Here is a 14,679-nt window from a genome sequence, read left to right on the forward strand (position 1 = left end):
AGCCCTGATGATTTAAGAAACTTAAGACCTCACCCACATCTTCTGGTGTCATGCACAGATTGCCCCAACCGTCTCTAATAGGTCACTGTCTTTCCCTGGTAATCCTCTTGCTCTTAAAATATTTATGAAATGCTTGCAAGTTTTCCTTAATCCTATCTGGAAAAGATATTTCAGGGCCATTCCAATTTGTTTGTTTCCCCAAAGCACACTGCTAAACTGTATACTTCTGAAGGGCCTCCAGTTTTTAATGCCCCCTATCTAACAAATGCCTCCTAGTTTTTATTTATCAAATTCTTAATATCTCCTGACAGTTAGGCTTCCCTGGACTTACCCTTAACTCTTAGAGAAACGTGCTGGCCCTGAACTCTCACTATACTACTTTTATAAGTCTCTCACTTTCCAAATGCACTTACCCGGAAATATCTGCCCCCAGTCTATGTTTGGCAGATTCTGTTTAATGATATCGGAGTTGGCCTTCTCCCAGTTCAGACAGTTAACTTCTGCGTCATCCTTATGCCTCTCCATAATGATGTTGAAAGTTAGAGTTATGCTCACAATCTCCAAAATGCTCACCTACTGGCACTTCAACTAATTGACTGGCTTCATTCCCTCAGATTAGGTCTCACACTGTCCACTACCACAATCTACAAACTGGACAAAAACAACTCTTTGGTGCGCATTTAAAAAAAAAATCCAGCCTGTCTAATCCTTTCTGGTCCTCCTGCAAAAGGAATAATTGCATGGATATTGGTAATGGTGCAAAGTGAATTCAATTCTTATTAGACTTAGTCCAAAACAACATTTTCCCCCAATAATGACAACACATATTTCTCAAGAACAGATTTTTTCCCAAGGTTGGCCAATCTGGAGACTGATGCAGCCACAGGCTTGAATACTGCCCTGGTAAATTAGACCCTTGGGTTGAATCAGTTGAGACATTAGGCAGCTACTGCTGGTGGCAAAGGTCCAAAATGAAATGCAGCCAGTATCTGCATTCTCCAGTTTCTAAGACTCAACACCATCACTATTCAGGGTGGCCAATAGTCGTCCTTAGGGTTAAAGATCAAAGGTGCTATGGGAGAAAAGCAGGAATAGGGTTAGATGATCAGCCATGATCATAGTGAATGGTGGAGCAGGCATAAAGGCTAAGTAGCCTATTCCAGTTCCTATTTTGTATAATCCTAGTATTGAAAATGAAAAGAAAACCTCAATGTTATTTAGGTGGCATGTCTAAGTTTCAGATTCTGCTCCTGCAGAACGCTTGCAGCTTTACTTTTCCTTTTAGACATTGTTATTTGTACTTGCACTGCACTCTGCTAATCCTAAGCATTTCCCATTGTATTATCAAATGTTAGTCTTAAACTTTATCTCCCCCAAAGAAAACAACACACAATTGCAGCACTTCAATGTGTGAGACAGAACAAGAGTTTTAGAGAAACAAAATATTTTGGATGCCAGAAAAATCTCAGAAATAAAAGTTTTGGAAATAGTCAGCAAGTCAGGCAATGTCTGTAGAGAAAAGAAACAGTTAAAATAAATAAGATTTAAACCACGGCAGAGGACTATAAAACAGTATTGTTATGTTTCTTAGATCTGTAATGATTTGACTTGATGACAGGTAAGTAACGGATCTAATAATAAATAAATTGAGAGGTTTCAACTTGTGAGATCCAAACAACAACATGGACCTTTAGACAGAAGTGTCCTTTACTATGCTGTAAATTCTAACAAGAATTCTGCTAAATTCTGCCCTGTTGAAGAAAAACCAATTAAGCAAATGTAAATTACAAAGTTTATTTCACACTTGTATCAGATAATTAACAATAAACCAAGGTGAGACATCTGCAAACACAATCGGATAATGCCCCTGTCTTGACAAAATGCTGAGAATTCAATTTTTAATACAGAGATGGTATTAATACAGAAATATGCTGGCCACTGTGGTTTAAAAATATTTTATCCTGGGAGTGAAACAAACCATTAACTACCAGGTAGTAAAATGGCAAAGATACTGTGTAAGTGAATTTAACGGGACAATGATCCACTGCCAAGAATACACAACTATTTAAGATCCTGAATAGAATAATTTAGAGAATGAGGGGGCGGGCAAAAAGGGAAGTTCATGCCAGAAAGGATGCTGAATAATTTCCAGAAAAGGCAAAGGAACTAAGAATCAAGGTTTCCCCCAGTTGACCTTTCAGATATCAGTTTCAGAGTGGCATCATTTGATGTCTAGAATGGACTGAAGAATTAGGTTTTCATTTTATTGTCCTTGTGTCTCAGCCAAAAGGAATCCGAGGGTTCCAATTTACAAAATGCATCATCGCAAAATGCTTAGGAGCCAAATTATCTTTTGAAGGTTGAGAACCTCACGGCAAGCAAAATCGAGCTTGAAGTTAAATAATGGGATTTCACCCTGTCCCAAATGCAGAGGCTTAATATTACACCTTTCCAAAAGTAACAAAATGAATCAATATATTTCGATGGTCAACAAGCTTTTCCATGTTAAAACATATATATCCTGGTTTTATAGATTTATATTATTTCAGTTATCCTGAATTTAATTATGATTGATTTTCAGAAAGAGGAAAAAAAAGATTAAAAAGAAAAAGACAAAGATAGAAAAAATATAATTTTATAGTGCTTTACATGGCCTCGACTTATTCCAAAGCATCAAAATATTTGTTACAAATATCACTGTTATGGCAAAAACACTAATTATTTTCCAGATGCAAAGATGGGAGCTTTACCAAAGGTGGTCCTCCAGCAATTAACAAAACAGGAAACTGCTCCCCACATTCCCTAACTTCCTATCTCAAATGTTTATTGTAACAAGTGAAATGCAAATTTAAAATTAAACTTAGGTGGGAAGCAACATAAATGGGAAAGGGACCAGGATTACAACACCAGTGCCAATTACTCCATTTACGTGGCAAGTACGGAAATAAGCAGCTGAGTCTTCAACATCTCAGAACTTCAACACTGTCCCAAACAGTCTTATGTTTTAGTTTACTCTTTGTTTGTCCCATATACAGACCAAGCTTCATGGAACATGCTGAATTAACATAGAAAATGTATCTTGAATGCATGGAGTAGCCAGAATAACGGCAAAATAGAACAAATAGTTTTAGTCCCAAATTATTTTCCTTGCAAGATTCTTATAACAACATGAGAATATAAATCCTTACACCACTAAACATACCTCATACATACACTTATTGTAAAGATCCAGCTTCTCCTTGTACATGCAAGCAGCAAAACAGTCAGCAGTGGTGTATATGAACCATAGTACTAAACAGGAATAAAAAAAATTAACAATGTAGTTTACCATTAAACTGAAACAAGACTAATTACAGCCGAGATATTTATTTGCATCCTATTTGCAATTTGAAAACAAATTTTGAATTGTGCAGATGAAAATTGAAAATCACTGCCTAAACCCAGCCTTTCCCTTGAGAAGGTTAAAGACTATGTGTGTGATGGGACATGACATCCCTTGATTGTTCACTTGTTTTTGGTTTCAAAATATGGGCATAAATAGGAAGTGTACCAAAGCTAATGAAATCAAGAACACACAATCTCCACAATCCTAAGAAGAATCTGGTTACATTTTGCAACAGTGAAATGTGAAACTGAATGGTGAGGCAATGTCTTACTTGAGATGTACAAACTAGATCTTCTGAAGCAGATTTTCATTACGACACAGATGTTATGTTCGCAGCTTTTGCAAGGTGAAGCAACAGGGTGAGTGAAGATGGGGGTGGGGGGGGGGGGGTGGGGGGGAGAGAGAGAGAGAGAGAGAGAGAGAGAGAGAGAGAGAGAGAGAGAGAGAGAGAGAGAGAGAGAGAGAGAGAGAGAGAGAGAGAGAGGCAAACAACTAGAAGTAAACCAGAAGCCAAAAGTTAAATTGCCTGGTGACATTTTTGATGCTTTGAACGATTATGGGAATTTTGATATATAAAATACATTTAATTGCCAAACATTTCCTTCGAATTCACATATGGCCAAATTAAATCTTGCTGCTATTCAGAAAAGTTATCCGTGCTCTTCTGCAACTTTGCTTCATTCATGTCATTGCTTCAAATCCCTGTTATTATTGCACTGAAGAAATGCAAGTTTGGAACCATTCTCAATTGGCCATGGTTTATATTCTCTTCTTAATAATTCAAGATAGGAGAGTTAGGTGGAGAGGGGCAGAATTGTTGCCACACATTAATTTTAAATGCTACATACACTTACCTCGAATGCAACACCCTGTTTCTTCAAAAGGAATAAACTTCTTATTTTCTTGAATACTAAAATTGCATTGTGATGAAGTATTTTCCCTGAAAGTTCATGATTATGGCAATATTATAGAAGAATTAGAAGAAGACAAATATCAGCATTTTACTCCATTTGGACAGGCAGGCACAGTGAAATAACTGACAGTGACTAAAGTAACTGCTTCAGAAAAATAAAACAGAACTGTCAATTTGAGATCAGTCTTGGAAAACATTAGGAAGTTTTCCAACAAAGGGATAAGTTGTCACAACAGAACATCCTCCTCCTAAACATCACCAACTAGTCCATTCAAATTTTGATCATCTGAAAGATACTGACTTATGCTGAAAAACAGTCGGTCAGTACTGGCAGCCCCAATACCTTAAAAGTGACTATTCATCAAAAGGGTTGTTCAGAAGCAGACAATTCAACTCTGGACGTCAGTGTTTTGAACCAAATCTTGTATCAGCGAAACATTCACTTATGTGCATTTTTCTACCAGGTTCTAATAAGAAGCTGGATCTTTCCTTTAGTCTAGGAGTACAGTTCTAATAGCAAACTATTCATTGTTACTGTCTGATTTGATCAACTTTCTTGGTACACACCAAAAATTGCATTTAGAGCCATCTGGTCTGCATCATTTCACACATGGGATGCTGCTTTTAGTCACTAGGCTACCAGGACATCAAACTCATTGTTTAACTCCAGAATCTAGCTTCCGATCCTTTAGACTGATGGCATTAACAATCCTGCTCCAGACAAAAGTAATGCTTTTAGTGGGCACCTATGCAACACAAAAGTGACCTCAATTCAGCAGCACCTGACACAACGCAGAGACCATAATATGTTTGGAGAAAAGGAATGTCAGATTGGAGTAAAGCAGATATGAGTACTATTCTAGTGAAGGCAAGATGCAATTGAGGAGGCCACCTGGCTCACATTATAACTGACTCAGAAGCTCATAATACTGACAGTACGGTGAAAATAGTTTCGACATACATTAATGCATTTTCATCCAAAAAAATAGCCACTACTGCTGTGTGATTGGTCACCAGGGGGAAAAGTTAAAACATGTCACCTTGAAACAGATTGAAATATCTCAAAATCCTTTCAAATTTAAGGGTCAAGAGTCAAGTGTCAGAATAAAATATCATCCATCCAGTCTGTAAAATAGGAAAGTTAATTTATCATAGTGTTCTGTGGTATGATACAAGTTATGCAAAAAATTATACTTATGATTTATTAGCAACAGTATGATGTTGCTCTTTACTTGGGCAGTGAAGGAGGCACAAACAGATGCTTTAGGCCACAACCAAATATACTGCATCATTGCATGTAAAAACAATTAAGAAACTATAATGGAATTTCTACTACCTTTCTAGCAGAATTGGTAGTAAAGGCATTACCTTGTTCAGAACCAGAACAGTGGGTAGAAGTGAGGAGAAAATAGGAAACTATTAGTAAGTAATCAATTATTATGAAAACTGCTGAAGCATCTCAGTAGTCATTTCATTCTAGATTCTTGAGATGCTCTCATAACTACATAATACTAAAAAAGCTAAACCAACAAAGTGGTGGAATGGGAAATTGGGGCAATGAAAATATTCTGAAGGTCTTCTACAGGGTAAACTAAAACAAATTATCATCAGTAAAACACAGTTTTGTTATTATGAGCTGATACATGGCCCAGCAAGGAGTATAGCGACTTCAATATTTAAAACCATACAAGTACTAACGGGCCAAAAACCCCACCTGTTAAAGACCTGGATGATTTTAAGTGAAGATGGTTTGGAAAAGTGGAAGTCTGATGAGCTGAAAATCATTAAATTCACAGAAAATTGCAACATCTCAGTACCTAATCACACCCACTGGAAGGAATTTTCCGAGCACCAAAATTCATAAATCAGTGACCAAAGCACCACACTCAAGACTCAGGTTGTCCCCCACCCACAAAAGATGCTGAATTGGATTAACTAATAACTTTCAGAAGGAAATTAGGCATCAGATCTATGTTTCTTTTCCTAAATTGGAAAGTGTTATTTCTGTGCTTTCTGATCAACTGAGAGAACATCAAGTGCATTTAATGAATAAAGTGAGCTTCAGAACTTTAGACCTGATTCAATTTCCTCCCACTGAAATGCTGTGCTAAATGAAAAACTATTAACTTTACATATGACTTAGTTTGCCAAACCACTCTCATACCATCAGGTCCTGTGCCAGTACATCCCCACCCCTCAAAGAATTTATTCATGATTTTAAAAAAAATCACATTCAAACATTAAACTTGCAAACTTTTCACTGACTGAAACTTTAGAGAAGCTTATTTTAAGAAGCTACATGCCAGCTTTTTTTTGCATTAATTTGCCCCCTAGACAAGAAAAGAAAAATAAAATTTGAACCATGAACAAAGCATCATCTTCCTAGAATGAAAGTGCAAGAAAGGCTGCAGCAGTGATGCCAATTTTCACTGTTGAGGCAAATGCAAGCATGGATGATTGTGTGATAACTCAAGACTGGCTCTTTATGTCAGGTATTTGTTACATAAAAATCTCTGCCGAGCATTTGCAGACTCTGTACCTTGGGCAAATTTCTGTCACGGCCCCCTAACGCCCACCGCCATGAAAAGCACAACTTAATTTTCAGTCAGTAGAGTATTTCCCCACACAAACTAGACAAACAGCACCCCTTTTGAATTTTTTTAGCCCGTTTGGGCTGCACTTCAAAAAAAACCCCAAAAAGATATATATACTGTATTTTTAAGATCTTACAATGTGCATTGTAACATATTTAGCTTCTTTTTACTGCTAGATGAAATGTTATTTTAGAAGGAAATTTGCTTAGACCATAAAAATTGACAACATGTAATGGCAGTGGTAATACTGTATTCTGTATAGCTATTCTACATCCCTCTTTGTAAGGCTCTCATAGCAGTGAAAAGAGGGGAGAAAATAATCAGGCAGTTAAAAAAAAAGGTTGCGACTGTGTGTGACTCCGTGCGTGTGCCTGTGAGGTTCCAGCAGTTGGTGGTTTTCAATTCTTTTAGAATCAACTTCATTTGGCAAAGTGCTTTTGATATTTCGCTTAAGCCGATTTTAAATATTGTTTTAAAAAGGGTACTCTCATTTTAAACTTTTCTTCCAGGAGATACAGAGTACCCCAAACTGCAAGTTTTAAGCTGGCATTGCATTCAATTCACCTCTTTCCCCAACAAAGCTATGAAACCAGTCATTTTAAGTAACAGACCCAATGTGATATGTGGCAGATGGAACACCGTACACCAACAAGAGCATGCCAACTTGGCCTTGCACGTAATGGAAAGTGTGAAAGGGCCAAGCTGTTTTTGTAACAAAGCTGAAACAAGCCAAAATAAACCCAGTAAATCTAAAACAGGTCTTCAGTTGAGAAGGGGAAGAAGGTGGGTAATCCAATAGCATCAATAACAAATAGGCCCTCCTAAAAAGTGACTTGCTTCACAGTGTTCAGAAATTGTATTTTTTTTGTTGCTTCCTCCAGCAGAGGGCAGCTTGCAAGACTTTCAGAATTTCAGTACTTCACTCCAGGAACAAATTCCTTGGCATCAGGATTCAGAGTACTTTTACTCTAGAGGGAAGAAAGGAAAAATAAAAGATGTTATCCACAAAAATATAACTTTCCTTTCTTTAATCAAACTACACAAATAGTAGGCAACATCCAGAACTGTAAAGAGGAAAAGCATCAACGGTGCAGCTGATTGCTATTCAGTCGTGGCCTAATGGCATTAAACATGTTCATGCTCTGAGGTCAGAATCTAGCATGGCTGTGATACTGAAGTTTTCAACATTTTATTAATACTTGGGGGCATTGACAATGCACAGTAAACAACTGAACAATAGCTCCTTGCATAGTCACAGGTGAGATGCCGGAAGTGGTGCCACTGTTTAAGAAAAGTGGTAAGGACAAGCCAGGAAACTATAGACCAGTGAGCCTGACGTCAGTCATGGGCAACTTGTTGGAGGGAATCCTGAGGGACTGGATGTACATGTATTTGGAAAGGCTAGGAGTGATTAGGGATAGTCAACATGGCTTTATGCGTGGGAAATCATGTCTGACAAACCTGATTGAGTTTTTTGAAGAAGTAACAAAGAGGATTGATAAGAGCAGATCGGTAAATGTGATCTATATGGACTTCAGTAAAGCCTTCGACAAGGTTCCCCATGGGAGACTGGTGAGCAAGGTTAGATTTCATAGAATACAGGGAGAACTCGCCATATGGATACAGAACTAGCTCAAAGCTAGAAGACAGAGGGTGGTGGTGGAGGGTGGTTTTTCAGACTGGAGGCCTGTGACTAGTGGAGTGCCACAAGGATTGGTGTTGAGTCCACTACTTTTCATCATTTATATAAATGATTTGGATGCTAGCATAAGAGGTATAATTAATAAGTTTGCAGATGACACCAAAAGTGGAGATGTAGTGGACAGCGAAGAAGGTTACCTCAGATTAAAACAGGATCTTGATCAGATGGGCCAATGGGCTGAGAAGTGGCAAATGGAGTTTAATTCAGATAAATGCGAGGTGCTGCATTTTGGGAAAGCAAATCTTAGCAGGACTTATACACTTAATGGTAAGTTCCTAGGGAGTGTTGCTGAACAAAGAGACCTTGGAGTGCAAATTCACAGCTCCTTGAAAGTGGAGTCGCAGTTAGATAGGATAGTGAAGGCGGCGTTTGGTATGCTTTCTTTTATTGGTTAGAGTATTGAGTACAGGACCTGGGAGATCATATTTTGGCTGTACAGGACATTGGTTAGGCCATTGTTGGAATATTGCATGCAATTCTGGTCTCCTTCCTATCAGAAAGATGTTGTGAAACTAGAAAGGGTTCAGAAAAGATTTACAAGGATGTTGCCAGGGTTGGAGGATTTGAGCTACATGGAGAGGTTGAATAGGCTCGGGCTGTTTTCCCTGGAGCATCGGACGCTGAGGGGTGGCCTTATAGAGGTTTATAAAATCATGAGGGGCATGGATAGGATAAATACACAAAGTCTTTTCTCTGGGGTGGGGCAGTTCAGAACTAGAGGGCATACATTGAAGGCGAGAGGGAAAGATATAAAAGAGTCCTAAGGGGCAGTTTTTTTTACACAGAGGGTAGTACATGTATGGAATGAGCTGCCAGAGGAAGTGGTGGAGGCTGGTACAATTGCAACATTTAAGAGGCATCTGGATGGGTATATGAATAGGAAGGGTTTGGAGGGATATGGGTCAGGTACTGGCAGGTGGGACTAGATTGGGTTGGGATATCTGGTTGGCATGGACATTAGGGTCTGCTTCTGTGCTGTACATCTCTATGACAATGTGTATAAATCTGTGCCACAAGAACAGCAGTATACCATTCACTATGTGCATGTCCCACAGCCATTCAGATTGTCTGACGCAGCACCATAGTTCCATTTAAACATTTTTACGGTGTGTCCCTTAATACCCTGGTCCATCAAAAGTCCATTGTTACCAATTCTAAGAACATTTATTATTTCAGATACTGGTCTTTTCCAGATTTGATTTTTGACACTCACATTAATGAGATTGGAAACATAAGTGAAAGTACAAGGCAAGGGCTGGGGATCTTGTGCTGCAGTGGTATTGTCTTATCTTTGAGCCAGAAGCCCGGGGTTCAGTTCTACCAGCTCCAGAGGTTGTCATAATCCATCTGGACAGGTTGTTTAACAATATCCACAAGGTAGGATTTATAATTACAGAACCATCCAATTGTTACAATAATTAATTCCTGTCCATAGTCAAAATGTCATCCAAAAAAGAATACAGCATGGATGGGATTTCTTAAGCTTTCCTGCAACTTCGAATGCATTTTCTAACTTGATTTTTGGTGTGGACTTCCTTTCAGCCATTTCATGACTACCCTGTCATCATAAAAACAAGACTCCAAGCTAGTATTTGTCCTCAGAATAATGCAGTATAACAAATAGAAAGTAAAATACATCAAATTATTTTCTGCAAAAATGTGGATCCACAGGCTTATTTAATAATCATTCAGAAAGGCAAACAAAATTGCTAGTGCATTCAGTCTACCGATTGAACTGCAAATATTTTTACAATAATGTGAGTAAGGGTCACATCCACTGTTCTTGGCTCCTTACCACGAGTTCCTCTGTCTTGCTGCTGTCATTTATGGATAATCCATTCATTTGTTGTTGCATCTGGTTGATAGCTGGCAAATCCCGTTCGGGAATAAACCATTCCTGGTCCTCCTCATCCAGCATTTCCTGAAAACAACGCTCCAAGAATTCTTCCTCCCATAATTCTTCTTCTACCTGTGAACCACCATAAAAATATTAATTATGAAACACAGGTTGTTGATGGGAGTCTGAATATTACAGCATGGTGTCACTGGACAAACCAGCTTCAATTTCTTCATAAAGCAGATTACCAAAACCATGGCAAACAGATAGCATGAAAAGGGGGCGATGGAAGGGAGAAAAGTGAGTCTGGAATGTAATTATCAGATAACAAAGCATATAAAGTATACAAATCCACATATTTTCTATTTAAAACCTCTTCCAATGCTTGTAAGTACTCTACATGAGGTGAGTGAATATTTTGAATCATTGGAGATCACAGCTTGGAACATCACAGTGGCAAAACCAGTTCAATAATGAGCTCTGCAGACAGAACAAAGTACTGTGGTGATGCACAGAGTAGCCTAGTAGGCAACCTCCTTCACGATGAAATTTATCTGTAAGGGAAAATGCATTTGTGCCTGTACATGTGAAAACAGCAGATGAAAGGTTTTTCCCCTCCAACCAAAATATCACTTGACAGGGAGCATGGCTCACAGCGAGTTGCGTCAACAACAAGCTGGTTACCTGCGGTAGACTCCTGATAATTCCTCTTTCACTCCCCCATCTTTTCTACAATGAATTATCTGCTATGCCAGTGATCAATTACACAATGATGAAAGTAGGAGCAAAATGAAAATCAAGGCAGTTGTCACTCAATCAAAGTTCTTAACACTATTCACAAACACTACATGACTGTTGAGGAGAAAACTGGTTGTGGAGAATCTCCAGATGAATCACTTATGTCAAGAAACTAGCGAAGCTGGAATTGTACTCTGCCGACCAAAAAATACTTTAATTTGCCAATCACTATTCATAACCACAATGTAAGAATCTGAGACATCTGGACTGCAGCCATTGTTGCAATGTGGGAAATATGACAACCAATACATACAACTGCAATCTCCAAAAAAACATAGAATTAAAACACTAACACTGCTTTCTCTCCACAGATGCTACCAGACCCGCTGAGTTTCTCCAGCAATTTGTTTTTGTTTTATACCTGCAGCTTTTTATTGTTTTATTAAGAGGACAGGCTAGTTAGATGCTAATGAGGACTATCAGTAGTTGAAAATGCACTGCAGAAATTCACCAAAGGTCCTTCCACAGCATCTTCCAAACCCATGATTACTATGGCACATGGACCGCAGCGGTTTAAGGTGGCAGCTCATCATCATGGTAAATGGGATCAAATGCTGGCCCAACTAGTGATATCTACATACCATGAGTGAATAAAGACAAGATTAATTAAACTTAAGATTGTAAGAAATAGTAACAGGAATAGGATACTCAGCTCTTTGAGCTTGCTCGTCCATTCAATAGCATCATGGCTGATACAACGTTGGATGTTGGATGTTGCCACCCAGATTGACAGGGTTGTTAAGAAGGCATACAGTGTTTTGGCCTTTATTAATAGAAGGATTGAGTTCCGGAACCAGGAGGTTACGCTGCAGCTGTACAAAGCTCTGGTACTGCCACACTTGGAGTATTCTGCACAGTTCTGGTCACTGCATTATAAGAAGGACGTGGAAGCTTTGGAAAGGGTGCAGAGGAGATTTACTAGGATGTTGTCTGGTATGGAAGGAATGTCTTACGAGGAAAGGCTGAGGGACTTGAGGCTGTTCTTGTTAGAGAGAAGGAGGTTGAGAGGTGACTTAATAGAGACATACAAGATAATCAGAGGGTCAGATAGGGTAGACAGGGAGAGCCTTTTTCCAAGTATGGGGACGGCAAACACAAGGGGACACAACTTTAAAGTGAAGGGAGATAGACATAAGACAGATGTTAGAGGTAGTTTCTTTACTCAGAGTAGTAAGGGTATGGAATGCTTTGCCTGAAACAGTAGTAGATTCACCAAATTTAAGTGCATTTAAGTCGTCATTGGACAGGCATACGGACGTACATGGAATAGTGTAGGTTAGATGGGCTTCAGATTAGTATGACAGGGCGGCGCAACATTGAGGGCCAAAGGGCCTGTACTGCGCTGTAATGTTCTATGTTAACTATAGAGTTACATCAGGAAAAGACCAGATTATTTTGCAAGAAGGAAGAATGCCTCATTTGCAGTTCATACTAGTGTGTAACACCTGATCAGATACTTCACATAGCTGAAGGGTAAAAATTCCCTTCCGCTGCCACTGTGATAGATCAAATTCTTAAATTTTGGACTTAAATAAAATTAAAGAAACAAAATCCTGGCAATTACACATCAGACCAGGGACTTCGGTTTCCAAAAAAGATGCAGAATTTTCTCAGAGGAAATGAAGCAACACAGTGAAATTCTCACTATCTGGACTGGTTTAAAACTCAGCTTCTTAAAATTTAACTGGTGGCTCAAATGTCTGATGACAGAATCATATCGGCCCCTCAGCCCACCATAGCTAGGCTAACCAACAAACATAAAACTACACTCATCTCATTTGTTGCGTGGCCTACTCTGCCCTGGCAATTTAAAAACTTATCCACATAAGTCTTAAATGATGTGAAAGAACTTGCACTCAACGAGTGAAAAGATATGCCCTCAGAAGCACTTACTGCTCACCTTAAACTCATGCTTTCTGGTCCTAGACGCGTCTGATATGATTTGATTAGATTAGATTAGATTAGATTACTTATAGTGTGGAAACAGGCCCTTTGGCCCAACAAGTCCACACCGACCCGCCGAAGTGCAACCCACCCAGACCCATTCCCCTACACTTACCCCTGCACCTAACACTACAGGTAATTTAGCATGGCCAATTCACCTAACCTGCACATTTTTGGACTGTGGGAGGAAATCGGAGCACCCGGAGGAAACCCACGCAGACACGGGGAGAATGTGCAAACTCCACACAGTCAGTCGCCTGAGGCGGGAATTGAACCAGAGTCTCTGGCGCTGTGAGGCAACAGTACTAACCACTGTGCCACCGTGCCGCCCACTATCTACAGTCTATGCCTCTCAATTTTTATACCTCAAATCAGACACCCCCTTCCCCCCCGCCCCCACCCTTCAGCCTCCTCTGTTTCAGGTGAAAACAAACCCAGCGTATCCAGTCTCTCCTCATAATTGAAACTTTTCATGCCAGGAAACATTCTGGTGAAATCTGTTTTGCAACTTATCACATCCTTCCAATAGTTTGGCGAATAGAACTGCACGTATCCCATCTGTGGCTAAACTAATGCTCTAGAAGTTTGCCATGAGATTTCCCTGCTCCTTTATTCTACACTCCAACTAATGAAGCTAAGCATCCCGTGTGCCTTCTTCACCATCCGATCTAACCTGTGCTGACATCTGCAGGGATCTATGAACTTGTACACCATGGTCCCTTTGTTCCTCAGTCATCATTGGCAGTCCCTTGCAGACGAGGATGACTCTCTTCCATTCTCAGGACGGGTCCTTAAGTGGCTGTACAGACCAATGAAGCTTCCCCAGGCTCTATTACATTTGGGGCAGAAGGTGGTTGTGGGGAGGTGTGTTTAAGGTATTGGTGTGGCAATGCAATTCTTACGCTGTTTTGTCTGGTTTCCACTTTTCCCTGAAAACAAGTCTCAAGATGCTTGATACCTTCCTGGATGCTCCTCCTCCACTTTAGACAGGTTTGGGCCAGTGACTCCCAGGTGTCTGTGCTAATGCCACACTTCACCAGTGAGGCCTTGAGTGTATCATTGAAGTACATGCACTGACCATGTGGAGTTCACCTGCTGTTTTGAAGCTGGAGTAAAGCACCTGCCCAGCCCATTACAGCTGATCAAGGGTGCTCAGTGCCTCAGTGTTGAGGATGTTGGTCTGGTTGGTGGCAATGGTGTGTCTAACACCTTCCTCAGTACTCCCTCAGGACTTATATTCATTCTTTACATCTATCTATATTAGTCCCAAAATGCATCACCTCAAGATTAAATACCATCTGCAATGGCTCTGTCCAATTTACCACCTGATCAATAGCAGACTGCAGCCTGAGACCATCCTTTTCAGTATCAACATCACCAATTATCATGTCATCTGCAAATTTACTAATAAACAGAAAGGGTCCCTGTGGAGATCCCTGGGTGGTCCACCACAAATCACAAGATTCCAATCACAAAAACACGCCACCCTTTGCCTCCTATTTGCAA

At 39.7% G+C, this 14,679-nt stretch overlaps 1 protein-coding gene across 3 annotated transcripts in view; it reads right to left on the reverse strand.

The window, feature by feature from the left end:
- Positions 1–1,780: 1,780 nt before the first annotated feature.
- Positions 1,781–14,679, reverse strand: part of LOC140481521 (polyadenylate-binding protein-interacting protein 2-like) — a 128,010-nt gene continuing 115,111 nt past the window's right edge. For all 3 annotated transcript variants that reach the window (XM_072577878.1, XM_072577859.1, XM_072577868.1), the window contains 2 exons: positions 10,390–10,563; positions 1,781–7,860 (listed from right to left, as the gene is read on the reverse strand). In XM_072577878.1, the coding sequence (XP_072433979.1) occupies positions 7,804–7,860; positions 10,390–10,563 (231 nt within the window). In that variant the 3' untranslated portion in view covers positions 1,781–7,803. The remainder of the gene's footprint in view (positions 7,861–10,389; positions 10,564–14,679) is intronic.

The sequence above is a fragment of the Chiloscyllium punctatum genome, chromosome 1 (assembly GCF_047496795.1).
Source record: "Chiloscyllium punctatum isolate Juve2018m chromosome 1, sChiPun1.3, whole genome shotgun sequence".
Taxonomy (NCBI): Eukaryota; Metazoa; Chordata; class Chondrichthyes; order Orectolobiformes; family Hemiscylliidae; genus Chiloscyllium; species Chiloscyllium punctatum.